This window comes from Mustela putorius, unplaced genomic scaffold (genome assembly GCF_011764305.1).
Source record: "Mustela putorius furo isolate JIRA1106 unplaced genomic scaffold, ASM1176430v1.1 tig00000721_pilon_pilon_pilon, whole genome shotgun sequence".
Taxonomy (NCBI): domain Eukaryota; kingdom Metazoa; phylum Chordata; class Mammalia; order Carnivora; family Mustelidae; genus Mustela; species Mustela putorius.
In genome coordinates, this window is record NW_025421456.1 from 642351 (window position 1) to 662392 (window position 20042).

Consider the following 20042-nt stretch of genomic DNA (forward strand, 5'->3'; position numbering starts at 1 on the left):
TACGCACAAGCAGAGGGAGTGGCAGGTAGAGGGGGAAGCCCGCTGAGCAGAGAGTCCTGACTCAGGACTCGATCCCAGGACTCTGGGATCATGGCCTAAGCCGAAGGCAGACACTTGACTGACTGAGCCACCCAGACATCCCACCTCACAGGATTATTAGAAAGATTAAAAAAAATTGCATATAAGAAGGAATGCTATAAGATTTCTAGCAAAAATCATTGTTGCCTTTACCATACGTTACTACTTCAAGGTCTGTTACATATCCTGTCCTCTTTCTCTTGTTTTTTATTCCTTTTATTTCTAGTAAGCACTGAACAATTTTGCTAATCCAAAGATCTATTTTTTTTAAGAAAACTTGTGCTAATAACTATCTTAGGAGAGGTATAAAAGGTTTATCAATAAACTTAAGACTGATGGAAAAAGCCTGAGAAACAGCAAAGTGCAGGTAGTTTAGTCAGTGAAGACTTGAGAAGTTTAAGCGTGATTATCTCATTTTCTTTATGATGCTGAGAAGACTTCTGGGCACATGGCAGGTGTTAAATAGATACCTATACCTAGATTCACAGCCATGACTGGATTTTAGAGGATTTTCACAAAATAGAGGCTATTTAGTAGTTAGGAACTGGAATTCAAGACTGGAATATGAAAAATGAATGTATGGGAAAAGAAATTCCAATCCCTTTTGTTTTCATTCCTAAGTGGGTAAATAAGTAAGCAAATAATAAATAAACAAAAATTTTTCAAGACAGCTCTGTTTGTTGGGTAAAAAGTAGTAGAAAAGAAAAATTTACTAGCCCTAACTAGGCCATAAGCTGCTGAATGAGGAGATGTCATCAGTGCCTGGGATAAAGTAAGTACCTGGCAATTATTTAATAAATGTGTGAGTGAATACTGCATGTGATTTTTACTTTTAAGGGTATTTAAGCTTAAGACAGAACAAGCATTACTTTGAGATGTAGGGTTACAATTTTGAACCTAATCAATCCCATCTTAGGTTTTCCTGACACTTACCACTGAGTGGGTGTGGGGCCGCTTTCTTGCCAGAACTCACCCACAGCTGGTAGTCTTTCTCAGAGCCCTTGGAGACAAAAAGAACTATGCATCATAACAAATCTTTAACAGTACTTGAAGAACACATTTCCTTAGCATTTCTGTGTTTCCAGAAAGAAAGAATTGGCACCAGTATAAATGCTGTTTGGTCCATGGAGGTAGCTATAGTACTTGTTCACTTGATTCCCTCACAGCCACCAGTAGACCATCCCACATTCTTGCCATTTTTTACAAAGGCCAGGAGACCACAGTACAATCAGCTCCTCACTGTATAGGTGGCCTATAGCATAAGAAATCACAGTTGTGCCCCCTCACTAAGGAGGAAAGGGCTTATCTCAGAGTGCTGCCTTCTGTTGTCTCTAGACTCCTTGGGTATGTTAGCTTTTGCCTTCATATGTCTTGCCCAGACATGCATATTGTCCAGAGAGACCTATACCCTGCTATGACTATTTCTGAGCAAAGTAACTTGAAAGGCATCAATAGGTCAGCAGCCCTGAGCAAAAGGAGATGAATGCCCAAGGGGCCTTCAGGAGATAGTAGACTGAAGTTAGCCACTGGTGGCGGTAAGCCCCACTTCAGGGAGAGAAAGGAAAAGGAGTCTATCTTAGACAACATGTCAGATGCAGAAAACAATTACTCCCCAGCAGAATTACTGCCTAGTAATACTGGAAATCCCACTTGAAACAAACAAGTCTAAATTATAAAGATTGCTGAACTATTTTAAAGAGCCATCCAGGAGACTAAAGCAAAAAATGTTTGAAATAGTTGTTGGTGATAGGTACTATGCTTGTCCTTGACTCCTGATTAAAAATCATGGCCTTGCCCTTATGAAGGAAGGTCATAGGTACGGACACAGATACAGAGCTAAATCTTCTCAAAATTGTATTGCAAATAAGAAATGAGAGCTAATAAGGTAGGTAGGGTTTGGAAATGTTATTCTGTAATCCTTTTAAATCAGGTATACATAAAGCCAAACAACCCCAGTTCTTCATTAAAACAGCAATTCTTTGTCTAGTGAGATTGATCACTTTGTGCAAAGGAAAATCACAAACATGCCATAAAATGAGATATATCATTAATTGATCTCCCCAAATTTATCCCTAAAACCACTCACTCTCTTTCCAAGATTTAGTTCTTATTTAGAGTATATATATCATACAGGTTAGAAATCAATGTAGAGATGTGCTTTACCCAGTACATATAAATACAATTTTATTTTGGATGTATTATTAAATTTTGTTTGTTCAGAAATCATTGATTTCTTATGCCAAATTCTGGTTGCTCTGAGTTTTTAAGGGGCTTAATTACACCATTGGGTCAGATAGAATTTAAGTAGGAATCTTGTAATTATGTCATGTCATGATAGCAAGACATTTTCAAATTTATAGAGGATTTTTAAATTTTATTTTTCTAAAGGTTTTATTTATTTATTTGACAGAGAGAGAAAAAAAGAGAGAGAGAGAAAGCACAAGCAGGAGTAGTAGCAGAGGGAAGGGGAGAAGCAGGCTGTCTACTGAGGAGGGAGCCCAATGAGAGGCTTAATTCCAGGACCCTGAGATTATGACCTGAGCCAAAGGCAGATACTTAATGACTAAGCCACCCAGGCACCCCTACAGAGGATTTTATATAAGAAGTTGTGCTTTACAAATGCTCCCTTCAGTTCTGTCCAACCATTATCACTCTCCCTCTCTTTTTCCTCAGAAAACCTCATCATCAAATATGTCCATATCTTTCATAAAAAAAAAAAAATCCAGCAACTCACACCAGTACCATCAAAACATAAAGGAAAAGGTAGTTAAAACCAAAACAAGATGAAAGCGATATGTTCTCATGGTCTTATTCAGAACTTGTCTTCTTCCTTACCAGTTCAAAATGGGCGTGACCCACCTCATCCCAAGGAACCGCATCAAGAGGAGGTAGCTTCTAGCCATGTGGTGTTTATGTCAAAATGTACAACCAAACATGTAATTCAGGGTTCATCAAACTGGGATTGACTCCTTGGGTGAGAACCAGGGTAAATAGGGATGGGAAGGAATCCGAAATGAAGACACAGAAAGAAGAGTCCAATAGAGGAGGAAATATTTAGAAACTTAGAAATATTTTATTGTCTATGTATAAAATAAATAAAATAAACTGCATGTTGTTATTAGTACTCTAAAATTATAGCCCAATTTTATTCTATGACTTTGAATTTGCAGAAAATTAAAAATGGCAATGCAAGAATAGCACCACGTATAGGTTAATAATATAGCTTTGCTGCCTTCAATTTCTAAATTTGGAGGACGAAATAGGACTATGATATCTATAATAATCAGCTGTTTTATAATGGGAGGTACACAACACATGCACACGCATGAATCTCTAAAGTCAAAGTTGGTTTTTAAACTAAAAATAGTTTGCAGGCAACTTACAGTTATTCCTAGCATTCGTAGTGACATGTTGATAATGTCATTCACTGTGTCTGAATTTGTTGCTGTTACAGTTACAGACTGGAAAAAAGAAATAAGAAAGATTGCTATAAATTTTTAAAAATTTAAAGCAGGTGACCAAATTATTATTGCCAAATTATTATCCATACTCTAAAGGCAATGCTTGTTCAGGTAATGACAAAGTAAAACATAAGTAGAGCACACACCCATAATAATATTTTCGTTTCTTTATATAACATGAAACTAGTAGGAAACATTTCAGTAAAACATATATTTCCCTTCAAGGATTTGTGGCACACAAAATATAGGAGCTTAAACAAGAAAGAGAAAAACTGAGAATTCCAAAAGGGGACATGGCCTGACCCTCGGCTCCTATGGCTATTTCCAAAATGGAGGGGGAAGATAGTTTAAAAAGGAGGAGCTCTTCCTGAGTTATGTTTTTTTTTTTTTTGTATGGCTTTCTTTCTTTGTAATTATATAATCAGTATCAGCAAAATCAGAATAAGAACTGGCTATGAAAGACGTTTTTTTAAAAACTACTATTTAGTCACTACTTTCTCTGTACCAGCCATCATGGTTACTAAGCTTTCCATTGTTGAAATCTGTTGAGACAAATAAAACCAACAAGTCTAGGAAATGAGACTGAAAATTTTAGAAGTTTATATTCTATTCCCAACTCTTACAGTGAGTAGTTACTTATAATAGCTCTACCTTACACTGAGAAACTGCCTCATACAACTAGGAAAATAGTTTACAGAAAATCACCTGAAAGGGATTGATAGGAATCTGAGGTGATACCTGTAAAACTATCTGAATTCCAAAAGACATTTTAAAATAAGACAATTTGTAACCAACTATGCATACAGGTTTTATAACAATATTAGGCAAGGAGGCCTCTGTCCTTTGAGAAACAGTGCATAAAGAAGACAAACAGTACAAGTGGACACCCACAGGCCTTAAAAAATATTAAAAACAAAGTTAAAAGAAACTTGTCCTTTCATTGTATTTTTCTTCTTTTGAATTGAATGCAATTGTTTGATATGACAGATGCCTCGAAAGTTGTTTGAAAATTGGACTTTTTAAAAAAATTTTTTATTTTTATAACATATAATGTATTATTAGCCCCAGGGGTACAGGTCTGTGAATCGCCAAGTTTACACATTTCACAGCACTCACCATAGCACACATCCTCCTCAATGTCTATAACCCTGCCACCCTCTCCCTACCCCGCTTCTCCTGGCCACCCTCAGTTTGTTTTGTGAGATTAAGAGTCTCTTATGGGGGGCGCCTGGGTGGCTCAGTGGGTTGAACCGCTGCCTTCGGCTCAGGTCATGATCTCGGGGTCCTGGGATCGAGTCCCACATCGGGCTCTTTGCTCTGTGGGGAGCCTGCTTTCTCCTCTCTCTCTGCCTGCCTCTCTGCCTACTTGTGATCTCTCTCTGTAAAATAAATAAATAAAATCTTTAAAAAAAAAAAAAGTCTCTTATGGTTTGTCTCCCTCCCGATCCCATCTTGTTTCATTTTCCTACCCCCCAAACACCCCACATTGCATCTCCACTTCCTCATATCAAGGAGATCATATGATAGTTGTCTTTCTCTGATTGATTTATTTCGCTAATACCCTCTAGTTCTCTGATTGATTTATTTCGCATAATACCCTCTAGTTCTATCCATGTTGTCGCAAATGGCAAGATTTCATTTCTTTTGATGGCTGCATAGTATTCCATTGTATATATATACCACCTCTTCTTTATCCATTTATCTGTTGATGGACATCTAGGTTCTTTCCACAGTTTGGCTATTGTGGACATTGCTGCTATAAACATTTGGGTGCATGTGCCCCTTCAGATCACTACGTTTGTATCTTTAGTGCAATTGCTGGGTCATAGGGTAGCTCTATTTTCAACTTTTTGAGGAACCCCCATGCTGTTTTCCAGAGAGGTTGCACCAGCTTGCATTCCCACCAAAAGTGTAGGAGGGTTCCCCTTTCTCCACATCCTCACCAGTATCTGTCATTTCCTGACTTGTTAACTTTAGCTGGTGTGAGGTGGTATCTCATTGTGGTTTTGTGCTATTAGGGGAAAAAAATCAAGCCAGTTGCCCTAGTTATTTGTGTGAAATTTGATTTCTGAAATTGTAGTGCAGTAGGTAAGACATTTACTGGTGTGAGGTGGTATCTCATTGTGGTTTTGTGAAAATCGGACTTTTATAAACAAAATTGCTCATTAATTTCAAACTACTTGAGCTTCAGGGATTATTAAAAAAAGAAAGTGTTCAGAACTCAGCATTAGGACTCAGAGCACCCAAATTCAAGGATATCCTATGTTAAATTGTCTAGAGGATTCAAGACAGGGTCTTAGCTTGAAATTTAGTTAGAAGTAATGGCTCTGCTATTTATTTTTTAATGGTGTCTGAAAGCCTTTCAATACCACTTAAAAACTCTCCCATGAAATATTTATTTATTTATTTATCAGAGAGAGAGAGAGAGCGCACAAGCAAGGGTAGCGGCAGGCAGAGCAGGTAGAGGGAGAAGCAGGCTCCGTGGTGAGCAGGGAACCTGATGTGGGACTCCATCCAGGACCTTGGGATCATGACTGAGCCAAATGCAGAAGCTTAACTTACTGAGCCACCCAGGCGTCCCTCCCATGAAATCTTTTTGAAGTAAAAATGGAAAAGAAGGGGTGGGTGCCTGAGTGGCTCATTTGTTTAAAGCCTCTGCCTTCAGCTCAGGTCATGATCTCAGGGTCCGGGGATTGAGCCGCATATCAGGCTCCCTGCTCAGTGAAGAGCCTGCTTCTCCCTCTCTCTCTGCCTGTCTCTCTGCCTACTTGTGACCTCTGTCAAATAAATAAATAAAATCTTTAAAAAAAAAAAAGGAAAAGAAAAAATCTCTTTTGAAATACTAATAATCACTCCTTAAATTTATCTGGTCTGCAAGATAATAGTTTTCATGGCATAAGGAACACACTGTGATTAAAATAATAATTTCAAGGATGTTGTAGGTTCTCCAAAACAGATAAATTCCAGTAGATAGAGCTCTTTCTAAACAAATAACTTCAGAAAAATAAACTGTTTTCTGAAATAATTTAAAAGAAATGTTATTCTTTTTTTCCTTTGAGTCAAAGTTTTACTTAATATATGAAGCAGGAAAATGTGATCAATTCTCAAGAGCTGAAACCAACCCTGAGATGATCTAGATGTTCAGACTGTTAGCCAAAAACAGCTATTATAATAATGCTTTATGATCCAGTGAAAATATGCTCATAATAAACAAAATAGAGGCATCTTAGCATAGAAATTAAATATATTTAAAAGTAGAATTTTTTTGAAAATATCTGAAAAATATCTTAAAGGATAAATTTACTGACTAGGCTACATTGCATAATGGAGATGACAAACTGAAGTCTTATCTAACAGGAAAAAAATGCCATTTAAAGATACCCAAAGTATCTTGTAAATGTCTTACCTACTGCACTACAATTTCAGAAATCAAATTTCACACAAATAACTAGGGCAACTGGCTTGATTTTTTTCCCCTAATAGCATAAAGAAATGAGATAGCAATAGGGTGTTCCCTTAAAAGTGTCATCCCTCTGAGCTCAATTAAACTCTGATTTTCCTTGGAACAAAAGATTGTTCAAAATTCCTCTGCATGGGGCTCTTGGGTGGCTCAGTCGTTAAGTATCTGCCTTCAGCTCAGGCCATGATCCCAGGGTCCTGGGATCAAGCCCCAGATTGGACTCCCTTCTCCATGGGATCCCTACTTCTCCTTCTCCCACTCCCCCTGCTTGTGTTTCCTCTCTTGCTGTGTCTCTCTGTCAAATAAATAAATCTTAAAACAAACAGACAAACAAACAAAAAAACCTCCTCTGCAGTTGACCTAACTAGTAAGTGAAATACGTGATCCTTGAGTAGATCCCGTACTAGAAAGGAGGCATTACTGAGGTCTACTGACAACAGATGGCAGAGTCAAGTATTATACTGGTGTTAGGTTTACTGAATGATAACTGTATGTTGGTGATATAAGAGAACATCTTTATTCTTAGGAAATACTTAGGTTTAAGTATAAAGGGCCACGGCATTTGTATGACCCTCAAAAATAAATATACACATACACTTACTAGAGACAGAGAAAGAAAACTAATGATAAAGTAAAATGGAGTAAAAATTGGTACTAATTGGTGAATCTAGGTAATCTAGGTGAATCTATAGGTGAATCTAGGTAAAGGGTGCATGAGGCATAAATTTTTATATTTACAACTTTTCTGTGAGTTTACAGTTATACCAAAGAAAACATCATGAGGGAGGGGAGTGGGGAAGAACTGTGGTGTGGAAACAATCCAGACCATTCTGTTTTTAAGTAGTGACCACTGGGGAAAAGTTTTAATTCTAATAGGAAATACCTGCATGTGTAAATCACTTTATTACAAGCCAGTATAATTGCTATTAGAAGGATCCAGAGAAATATTATGGACATTTAACATGCAATACTCCTTCCATGCTTAAGTACTGCAGCATGGGTTCCTCTCGTGTCATATGACCTAGGATTCACTTTTTAAGTATACCTGTGGATGGGAAAAATGATACTTTTCTAAATTCTCTCTTCTTATCTTTTGCTCTCTTTTTCTTACGTACCCATCTCCCCCTCCCCCCATCTATGTCCACCGCTCTCTCTATCTCTTTCATTTTATCTGAATCAGGAACATGGAATTTAATTTTTGGTCTTAAAAACACTTACAGAGGCACAGTTCTTGATGTTCTCAGTGAAGATTTTTAGAGGAATGCATTCTGGTTCGTCCTTCTCTTTGGCTAGATTGATGTACCTAATCAAATTCAATGATAACCCAAAATAGAGGAGGATGAATTAGCTATTAGCTTACTTTCAAATCGATCTACGTGGCTAAAATTTTCAACATACTCTGTTATTTTTAAATTCATATAAATAAACTCAGCAAAATCAAATTATGGGTTGGAAGAAAGCATGCAATACTATTTCAGGAAAATAAGACTCAGAAAACAACAGGTTGCTCTTGTCCTGTGAGATCTGAGTAGCCCATCCAGTCCTCAGAGCTTTCCTGCCAAGACCGGAGGGCCAGCACCCTCAAGGGTAGGAATGAGCAGTTGCTTTGAGCATCACTCAGGAGAGTAAGCTGTACTTAACAAAATCCAATATATGTTTTGAGAATGATGTTAGCTCCAATCACTGGGTCAGAGAGAAGGGCAAGATGAGAGTGATAACCAGAATTTCATAAAAAATAAGCAATATATGCATGTAAATAAGGGTGGATTATTTGCAGTAGCAGCCAGGGTGCATCTAAAGAAGAAATTATTTGAGGGTAGTCTAACAATTCCTACTCAGGAGAGGGAGCATAGTGTGGGGGCACTGCTTTGAAGAGATTTATTCTTTTGTCATGGGTTAAAGATTTATACTATGTATAGTGACAAAATACCTTTGAAGGAAAGAATGCCATTTTTCCTTTATTTCCGAAGAGCTGCAATTTAAAAAAAATGGGGAAAAAATTAAGATATATACAATATTTATACTAACAAAATAAGGTCACCTTTCCAGAAAAAATAAAAAATATATATATGTATATATTTTTATATCAGCAGCCTGTTGAGAAGGATGAGGATGCATGTGTTAAATCATCCTCTCCTCATGGTTGGGCTTTTGAGGGAATCCAGTCTTTTATGAGAGGTATTAAAGCCATTGGAAGTGGATCCTAAAGTGGAAGAAAATTTGGGTTCAAATATGAACACTTAATTGTGACTAGGTGATGCAAGCTATGTGACCATGGGCAGGCACATTGCTTAACCGCTCTGATCTTCAGTTTCCAGAAGAGGAAAAGGGTTAATTATACCCCAGAGTGTTCCTGCAGCTGCTAGTGTTATTCATGTTATTATTCAAATTAAATCATACATAAGAAATTTGGCATTTGGATGAAACTACCCTGGCCCAGAAACAAGAATATCTTTTAGGAACAAACACCTGTAATATTTTTATTTCTTTATACACATAACTGATTGTAATATGTTAAATTAGTTCCTAGAAAACATATGTGATCCTCTGAGCAAGAACAATGCAGCCAGGACTAAACTACTGCAGATTAGTATTTTCTCTGCTGAAGTTTTCACAGCATTTAATAGCCAAAATTGTGACTGTTTGAAGTCTCCTCCATACATGGCTTTATCACTTACTAGCATTTTGTATTGTGGTAAATTACAGAAAATAAAATTGACCACTAATGCCCTTTAGTACATTCACAGTTTTGTTCAACCATTGTGACTGTGTCGTTCCATGTCTGAACATTTTTATCACCCAAAAGTGAACCCGTGTCCATGAAGCCATCACTCTCCCTTCCTTCCTGTTCCTAGCTCCTGTACAACACATTTTGTGTGTTTGTTGAGAAACACTTGGGTTGTTTCCACCTTTTTTGGGGCGGGGTGGGTGGGTGGGTATTGTCAACAGTGCTGCTATAAACATCTGTGTTGTTTGGACTTTTGTTTCTCTTGGGTATATATCTGGAGGTGGCGTTGCTGGATCATTTGGTAACTTTTTAACTTACTGAGGAACCACCAAACCGTCCACAGTGGCTGACACATTTCATACTTCTCCCAGTAGCACTGCTCCCCTCACCCCCCGCCCCCGCCATCACCATTTTAGGGTCCCAGCCTGCCTTTGTGTACGGACACAGCTTCTAGTTAGCCATACCCATCAGAACAGTAATAAACAAATAGCAAATCTAGGCGCCAGGTGTTGTTAGAAATGTTTTCTCTATGTTAACACAGCTTTTTAGCTTTATAACATATATAAACCTGGCTTCCACATTTTCCTCCTCATTAGGGAAAAGAAGTTTCTTGGAAACTCCCCTGTCAAAGGCTCTTTACATTTCCAATTGAAACGGTTTCTTTCCATTTGGGTGTGGTTGTTTCAAACAGCAGATATAAGTGTTGCATGACCCCTGTAAACCCAGGAGTGTCTGCTCAGCATGTCCAGGGTAGAGCACCACATTCCCTGATCCTCATGTCTCTTCATGTCCATTTAAGAATGTGTCTAGCACAACTAACCTCTACCCAGTGGAATTATACTTTTGATTTAGATGGTCATCTCTCTAGAGACACCAGCTAAGATAACTGGTACAAAAAAAAAAAAAAGATAATCGGTACACAGCAATTCAGGCCACCTCCTATTCATTGACATGATTAATTTATTTGCCTACTTATGTACTACTTTTAAAGGAATGAACTTGGGAGTATAAAAGCAATTTTTCAAATTTAATTGGACTCTTTAATAGTACTTGCTCAAGAAAAATATGCCAGTGATTTAGAAACACAGATACCTCCTGGGAATTAGGAGGCAGGATATTGGAGAGGGGATCTAAAACGTCACTGTCACTCTCTTGATTCTCCTTCCACATATCTGGAACACCCAACTCCTCAAGTGGCTCCTAGAACCCATTTTGGAAACCACTGACCAAAACCAAAGGAAATTACTCCAATAGTTTCCACTCTATGTTATCTACTTGCTCACATTTGTACATACATTTTTGGGGAAAGTACAAGCAAACAAGTGTCATTACGGGAGGTCAAAAAGTGTGTCACTGGCTTTGATATACAATCAGATTAAAATGTTTTTCTTTTTAACCCATGTAAATACAAGACAAATTGGTAGGTCTTACCCAAAGGTGGCCACAAAGTTTTCTGTGGACCAACCCATGACAAAGGACCTTTCAGTGTGGATGTTGGCATGTCCCTCTTTGTCCATACAGTTGGCAGTCCACATGGTATTCAGTGGTATTTTATTTTCTATCTTGAAGTTTTTTTCGTACCTAGAAAGATACCCAAGCAAGACCTCTGTTAGTTTATTTCATAAATGTTATGGGAGCAGCTGTGCTCATAAGAGACCAGTTCTCACTGCTCCAGAGCAAAGCATGCCTCCCTCGTCGCTATCACCCTCTGTCCACAGCACAGCAAATGGTGACATGGAGTTTACAAAGTGCATGTTGAGCAAGGTCTGGCCTAGGAAGGTCCTGAAAATACTTCCTCGAATGGCAGCATGTAGACATTTTTCTGAATGTTGAGTGCTGAGTAAAGACTGTATCTTTTAGAGCTTTTTAAGAAAACCATTAATTCACTTATTACTGTAGGTTTGTTCCTTATTATATATATTTTTATGGTTATTATTATAGTGAATTATTCATTTATGATTTGCTTACTTCAAAAAGTATTTGAGGGGCTAACAAAGGTACCTGATACATGATTTCTAAAAAGACTAATACAATTTTTTTCTTAAGAGAGACAAACCAGGTGAGTGCCTGGGTGGCTCATTCGGTTAAGTGTCCAGCTCTTGGTTTCAGTTCACGTGGTGATCTCAGGGTCTTGAGACTGAGCTCCCCTGTAAGTCTCCCCTCTCAGTAGGGAGTCTGTTTCCTCTCTCCTTCTGCCCCTCCCCCTGCTAATGCTCACTCTCTCTAAATAAATAAATCTTTAAAGAGAGAGAGAGACAAACTGAAAACAAAAAATAAACTTGGATTAGAAGGATTTAAAAGTTACTTTCAATCTTAACTTAAAAAAAAAATTTTTTTTCTAGCCTTTAAAGCATAGGTTATTTTCTATTTCCCTTTCTTAAAATTTTGTCCATATCATTTTCCTACAGATTTCGGCTAAAATCTGTTAGCTTAGATTGAGGCCAATTTAAAAATCATCAGTCCATTAATCAGTCAATCCCAGATCAGTGGTCAGGAGGTCTTATATGTGAGTGATGGATACTTCCCATTTCTCTGAGGAGTCAGAAGGTAATCAACTTTGTCAGTGGTGAAATTGCTTTTTTATAATTTCTGCCTAATCTTCTTTGACCTCTAACATGAAAACCACCATATTGATTAAGTTGGTTAATTCACAACTTTAACTCTCAGGTGGGCTTGAGAATTAAATAGTTATAAACCCTGTGAGGAATGCCTAGGGAACTTGGGACACACCACTCTGGAATTCCTTACTGTTCAGAAACACACATGGAAACACTAAACTAAAATGAGATCAAAGACACCTCATGTGCAAAAATCCCCATGACTTCACTGATTCATGGAACAATTAAAGCTAAAACTCTCCAATGGGATGTATGAAATAAAAATAATTTTGCCAGAAGCCCACTTGAAGGATAATTTAGAGTCAAAGCTTATGACACAATAGATCTAAATTATCAGGTATCTGACTATCAGATAAAATCCTTATTCTAGATAATAACTCCAAAGGCACTGTCAAGCTAAAAATATATGGCCAATGGGAAAGATAGACATGTATCTGTTGGTTTTTACAGGTTTTTTTTTTTTTTTCTAATGTAGATATAGACACCTAAGGTACTATGTGGAAACTTCCAAATACATTCACCTGGAAAAAGCCATTTCAGCAATTCTGTCCTGAGTTCAAGAAAGCCCTAAGATTATCTACTCCAAACCAAGGAGTTATCCCAAAGCCCAGAACATGGTTTCTACTTTCCTATAACATTTGGACCACTTACCATATACCAAGCACTGTTCTAAGTATTTTATAAATACGAATATTAAAAATTTAATCCCCAAGCAACAACACTAGGTGGACTCTATTAGCTCCATTTTACAAATAAGGAAACTTACAGAAAGGTTAAATAGATTGCCAAAAGCAAGATACAGGGTTTGAACCCTGACAGCTTAACTCATTAGCCCATGTTTGTAACCACTTGGCCTCTGTGGTGCTGGCCTATATGGTTCCACGAAGTACCCTTCTCATCTTTCCTACTCTCAGCCTCACTTCAGTCCCCAGAGCCATCAAGCTTGCTCCTGGGATTTATCTGGGGAATAAGAGGATAAATCTCAAGACATTGTATTAACAAAGCTAGTTGCTTTCTTGGAAATATTTAAAATGTATTACAACAATTGAATTGCTTTATACAATTGAAGTTTTACACTTCAATGGATTCTTCTAGGGTCTTACTGTGTTTCTTCACTCTCAATCACTGACCCAACTAGATTAACTCAGTAAAAATTAGAAAGTACAAATCTAGTGTAAACTGACTCAAGCAGAAGGAAGAGGAGGAGAACTGCAGTTTTTACTTTTAAAAATAGTCCTTTATTATATTTTTATTTACATGATGGATATCACTCTTGCTTTCTGCTACCTCAACCTTTATGCTGGAAGGGAAGCCCCAGCATGCTATGGAAATTTACAGGAGTCCAAGGAGATTCTTTCTGTTCTAAGATAGGAGTGTTGTCTTACAGATGTTGGGAGTAGAGAGCACGGTATATTCTGTAAGTAACTCTTTGTAATTTCATTGATATTGAGTTAATAGTCATTTTCAACTTTTGACCTAAAAAATTTCATTTTTTGTTTCATTTTACATTCTTCAATAACTAAATATGAGGAATGTGATGTCTAAAGAACTAAGTTCAGTCCCTTCCTTTATGTAAATTCTTCATGGGCCTCTACTAGTAATAATATTTTAATATTTATCAAGCAATGCTATTCTTTAAAAAAGTAATAATTTTATTTGAAAAATAACTTATTTAGTATTTTAATGAATATCAGAAGTTATAAGGAAGATTCCATCTAACTTCAAATCTTGAGAAATTTCTAAAGTCATGTGAAAAAAATGAAAAAGTCCTAATTTTCACTACTATTGACATCTTGTACAAGTAGAGAAATAAAATTTCTTTGTGAAGAAACAAACACTTAATTCTCTTTATTACTACACACAAACTAAATTCACTAATTTTGACTGAATAAACAGGTAGCAATTACTCAAATACTTAGCCAATTTGTATTAATTTCTATAGAATCAACCTAAAGATGAGAGAGTTTCCCGCTGAAGCCTGAAGTGAGCTGAGGTAAAATGGAACCCGGGTCACCCACCCCCTTCTTATGGCTAACTGGAAAAACTAGGCACCAAATCAGATTACTAATTTGAACAGATCAATTCAGGTCATAACAAAATCCTCCAACTAAGAGCAAGGCATGATAGCAATGAAATCAGTTTATTATTGCAGGTGTTACTTTTTAGTTGTTTCCCTCTAGGAAAAATATATATTTTTTCATATTAACAGTGATCATAAATATGCCCACATATTTACTATTGGAATGATCTCATAGTCCTTTTCTAAAAATTGTGAAAAAACTTGTACACCGCTCGTTACTGCGATGGACAGAATTGTGTCCCCTTCCCCACTGCTCGCCCGCATTATCCTAAAGCCGTCTTTGCCAATATGATCATGTTTGGAGAGAGAGTTTTTAAGAGGTAACTAAGTGTAAGAGGAGTCATCGAGGTAAGGTCCCCTAATCCAGTAGGATTGGTGCCCTTGTCAGAAGAGGGAGAGATATCTCTCTGCGCATTTACATGCAGGCACTGAGGAAATGGCCCAGGCACAGGCGTGAGGGCAGCCGTGTGTAAGCAGAAACACAGCTTTCACCAGAACCTGACCCCAATGGTGTCCTGAACTTGGACTTTCAAAAATCTGTGTTCTCTCTGTACCAAGGGTCTTGGTTTTATAAATCAAATTCAAGTGTCTCAGATCACTTACATTTTCTAATATTCCTAATGGATGTAAAAAGTATATAAGATACCTTTCAGGAGCTGAAGCTCTTTAAAAAGAACATTATTAAATACACTGATGTAGATTTTGTCACATCATAAAAACCCATGAGTAGACACAAAAATCTATATCAAAAGCAGTATGTGGAAGAAGAAAAATGTTCCACTTCTTTTGTAATAGTGAACCAACCAAAATAAAATTTCAGCTTTTAAAAGGATGCAGATCTCTTGTGGAGAAAGAATACTTTATATAAATTTTTTTATATAAAAAATGTTTATATAAAATTTTTTTATATATAAATTTGTCTTTATATAAAGTTTTTAGCAGAACACCATAGGCTCTGTAAAACCCAATGAGAGATAAGCAGTATTCAGGACAATAAATGTCTCCAGTAAGAAAAGAGAAGTCTTCTCCTTTCCATACATACTGTAATCATTACAAAGATAAAAAACAAAGTAAAAGAGAACATGTTCCCCTTACAAATCGAATGTGAGGGGTCTGCAAGGTCCCAAGGAGCAGGAAAGGAGTTTGCTATTTGTTAGCATATCTCTTGGACTGAACATGGAAGAGTACATCACGGAGTGGCAGGAAGAGCGTGTTCTTGCCTGGATGACAGGCCTGTTCCTGAGACTTCCTCCACCCCCATTTTCATTTCTGCAGCCAGTGGGTGGAGAGGAAGTTACACGAGGTATCTGTAATGCTCCTCATGTGGCCCCAATGTGCATCCTGCACATTTTAGCCTCCCATACTCACCTTGGTTAAACAAAGAGAATGATAACTAGCCTGCATTTTTAAAAATAATGACTTGGCCCTCTAAGGAGGAAGAGAGTGCTTCATATGGGCTGCATGCCAGGACCTGGACAGTCTTCTCTCTGTCCTCCTCATGGCATCGCCACCTCCAAGGCTACATCTGTAGGCAATTTCACTCATCTCAAATATATTTTACTATTCCTATCTTTGCCTCTGATTTTTTTGTTTGTTTGTTTTTTGGGTTTTTTTTTTTTTTTTTTTGGACAGCTACACTTCATTTTTCAGTTCATTAAGCATTCTGACCTCTTACCAGGTACCAAACAGATTGGAGTTATTTGTTTTCTCAACATAAATCTTGATTTCAAAGAGTTCAATGATGAAAGAAAATCTAGGTGTTCGTGGAATGTTCAAAGAATTTCAGAAAAATAGAAAGACTAGAAAAAGCACCACATGTTGAATAAAAGCCTGTGCTTTGAAATAAATGGACCTAATTTCAAATGTAGACTCTACTAATTACTAATATGGTGCCCTGGGAAAAACCTTTAGACCTTTGAGTATCAAGGTCTTCTCTAAAACAAAAATAATCCCATCTGACAGGGTAGTTATAAGGTTGGACAAGATTGGGTACATGAAGTTCTTGGTACAAAACCTGACGTGTAGTAAGCCCCTGGTAAATTATCATTTACATCACTCAGATTGAGTATAGCATTTTGCCACATTAGTGCTTGCATGTCTTGCCTCTGGTAGGGCATAACTGGGAGCTGGGTAAAAGCGGCAAAAAAAAAAAAAAAAAAAAAAAAAGCGGGGGGTTAGTTTTTTTCTAGTGACCAACAAGCTTCTTGGTATTTGGTTTGTTGGAATATTCTTCGGCTTTCATGATGTTTTGTGACATCAGAGACATAATGGACATGATGTTTTGTGACATCAGAGACAGAATGGAAACAGAGATGGAGCAAGGAAACAGATGAACTCCCATCTACCTGCCTTCAGATATTTACTGAGCAATCATCAGGTTCCAGGCTGAGTATTAGCTCCATTTGTGTTCAGGACTAAAAGGAAAGCGCGCACAGTCGGTTCTATCTCTAGCATATGTTCCAAATCTGTCTGCTGCCTCCTTGCTTTTACTGCACTCCCACAATGGAGCCCTTGAGAGCAGCCATCAGACTACCGCCCCCCTAACCAGTTTCCCTGCTTGCACTCTTGTTTACGCATCCATCCATCATCTACCAACTGTCAGAAAAATTTGCTTGAGCTATAAATCAAATTTGGTCAGTCCCCTAGTTAAAAATTCTTCTGCAAAATATTTCCTGTGAAGACTCTATGAGACTGGACCCCTGAGTACATATCACATCTGATTGCATGCCCCACGCTTTCAGCCCTAGTCAGATCACCCTTCCCTGAGCCCCCCTCCCTCCAAGGGGTCAGACTGCACCTGCCGGTTCCTCAGCCTTGAAGGTTCAGGCACCTTGTCTACCAATGTGGCTGCTTCTCATCTCAGTTCTACCACCTCAGAGAGGTCCTCCTATACTACCCCTGCTACATTCCCATCTTCTCCCCCCAGTCTACGTTCTATCAGAAGCACTAATCACTATCTACAATTCCCTCTTTTTATTTTTATCACTTGTCGATAAGTCCCTGGCAAGAGACACCTGTCACATTCTCAATTGTATTCTCTGCAGGGTGGGCATGGCATAAAATAAGACCTCCATAGGCACTTGTTTAATGAATGAAGGATCCAAACACTGGCAAAAAAAAAAAAGAAAAAAATGTCTTCCTATGATAAGGGTTCATGGAAATGTAACTTCGTGATCCTTGCAAGAACACGTAGCATAGCATACATACTTGGTGTTAGAGATCAGCAACACATCGCTGAACAAGAAGAGGTACCGCTTCTGCCTCCTCCAGCCTCTCTTGAGCTCCACGGGGCTGTGGATAATAAGCAGGGAACCGGCGGCAGCCTCAGATGATGTAACGCTTTCGCTGTGGGTGTCCACCTCAACAGAAGAGACCTTCCTGCAACCCATCAAAGACCACAGAGCAGCACTAGTTAAATATACAATAGAGTTGTATGCTAAATGTCAAGGTTCACACAGCACTAAAATTTAGTCTCCACCCCCAAAACAGGGCACCAGAGCTCACATTCAGGGATTACTGAGTTATAGAAAGCTGTTGAAGGAGGTGAGGTGGGGGCGCCTGGGTGGCTTAGTTGGTTAAGTGTGTGCCTTCGGCTCAGGTCAGGATCCCAGGTCCGGGGATTGAGTCCTGCAACAGGGTCACTGCTCATCTTCTGCCTCCCCCCTACCCCACTCCTCTGCTCCTGCTCTCTCTCTCTCACATACATTCACTCTTTCTAAAATAAATAAACAAATCTTAAAAGAGAGAGAGAGAGAGATGAGGTCACTTGGGGAATTGATGCAGATGGGGAACAGTTTCATGGACAAAGACCTTGGGCAGGCCAACACTTAGAGGTGGGGTAGAGAAAGCAGCAAAGCTAACCATAAGCTGTTAGGAAGGGGAGAACCAAGAGGTAAAGTGTATTACAAGAAGGCAAATAAACCACAACAACGACGAAAAGGACAATTTGTGGCCTAATATAAAACAAAATGATATGGTGTTTGTGAAGGATTAATTACAACTTGCTTTCATGTTAAGATAAAAATGAAGACAACTGAAGATTCTGGAAATTGAACCCGGTATTATCCAAATCAATATTCACATTTGGGGAAATAATTCTCAAAGTTCGACAAGAATACTGGAAACACCAAAAAGTTTCTGAACACAAGAGTTTGTTTAGCTATTACTTGGCTGAGCTCTAAGCTCTGATAGGACTTTCTGGTCATAACAGGTAAAACAACTCAATTGAACAGAACACAAACATCCTTTCATAAATAGGACAGATATTTTCATAGACCTGGGAAAATTCTGTCTCGTGGAGCCAAGAAAGTGTCTCCCCCCAAGACTGTAACGCCTGCTCTCTTCTGCTCAGCAGCACTAAATCTTAGGAACCTGAGTAGCTTTTCATGAAGCTGGTGCTGAAGTTAGTCATTAGTTTATAAGTATTAGAAGAAACTAAAGAGAACAACACTTCCTGTTACCATCAGTCTGTTTGAGGCTCAAAAAGAGTAATATCAAAAGACTACCTTGTGCGGTGAAGCCTTGAAAGACCACCTATGAGTTCGGATGGCTTTCTGATTGACGTGAACATCGTTTTGTCTTCAGTTCTCGGGACTGAAAATCGAGTGAGTCTACAGCTCTTGGCAGAGTACTGTAAAATGCCTGAAGCCTCAGGATTCCACAGTAGCCTGAGATCACTGCCATTATGACATCACGGATCTAAGGCTCATGTCATAACTGCCAAACTGACATACTTGTTTCCCAGTTTGGCCAGCATGTTTTGATTTTTTAAAAGTAAACCTCTTTAGTTTGAAATAACTATACATTTATGTGAGGCTATAAGAAAGAAGACAGAGAAATTACACCAATTTATTACAGATAGAGACTTCCAGACACTTCTATCACCACAAGGATCCTTCCTTTTAACACCACACAAACTTCCTCCCACTTCCATGACCTCTTTAATCCCTGGCAGTCACAAATCTCTTCTCCGTGTGTACAATTTTGCCATTTCAAGAATGGTATACAGATGGGATCATAGAGTATGTAAAATTTTTGTGATTTGCTTTTGTCCGTTCAGCATAACAGGAGGCACCTGGCTTGCTGCAGGTGCTTGTGGTTCATTTCTTTGTGTCTCTTAGTAGTATGCCAGGGTAATAGCGTATCACAGTTTGCTTCACCACCTGCTGAAAGGGTTCTGGATTATCCGCAGGCTTGGGCTGTCACTAATAAAGCTGCTGGAAACAGCTGTGTACAGGTTTTTGTGCCACCATTGGTCTTCACCTCTCTGGGCTAAACGCCCAGGACTCCAACTGCTAGGTCCTAGGGTTAGCTGCTCTGTTTTGTTTTGTTTTTAAGAAACTGTCCAACTGTTTTCCAGAATGGTTCTGCCAATTCACATTCGCACTGGTACTGTAGGAGTGATTCAGTTTCCCCACATCCACCCTAGCACTGGGTGTTGTCATTTTTTATTTTAGCTATTCTGGTAGCTGTGTAGTGATATCTCCCTGTGGATTTAACATGCATTTCCCTAATGGCTAGTGATGCTGAACATCTATTTCCCATCTGGACATCATCTTAGTGTTAGAGAACCTACAGTAGTCTGTTAAAAACATTTTCCGTGAAGACGGTGTTCCTT

The 20042-nt window shown here is 38.3% G+C and overlaps 1 protein-coding gene across 1 annotated transcript in view; it reads right to left on the minus strand.

Moving 5' to 3' along the window:
• LOC101680027 (rho GTPase-activating protein 20-like) overlaps window positions 1-19067 on the minus strand; it is a 30307-nt gene extending 11240 nt beyond the window's left edge. The window contains exons 1-7 of the mRNA XM_004747991.3: window positions 18931-19067; window positions 17633-17803; window positions 11159-11308; window positions 8930-8971; window positions 8218-8302; window positions 3462-3539; window positions 1012-1078 (exon numbers count right to left, since the gene is read on the minus strand). Of these exons, the coding sequence (XP_004748048.1) occupies window positions 1012-1078; window positions 3462-3539; window positions 8218-8302; window positions 8930-8971; window positions 11159-11308; window positions 17633-17803; window positions 18931-18995 (658 nt within the window). The 5' untranslated portion in view covers window positions 18996-19067. The remainder of the gene's footprint in view (window positions 1-1011; window positions 1079-3461; window positions 3540-8217; window positions 8303-8929; window positions 8972-11158; window positions 11309-17632; window positions 17804-18930) is intronic.
• Window positions 19068-20042: the final 975 nt, after the last annotated feature.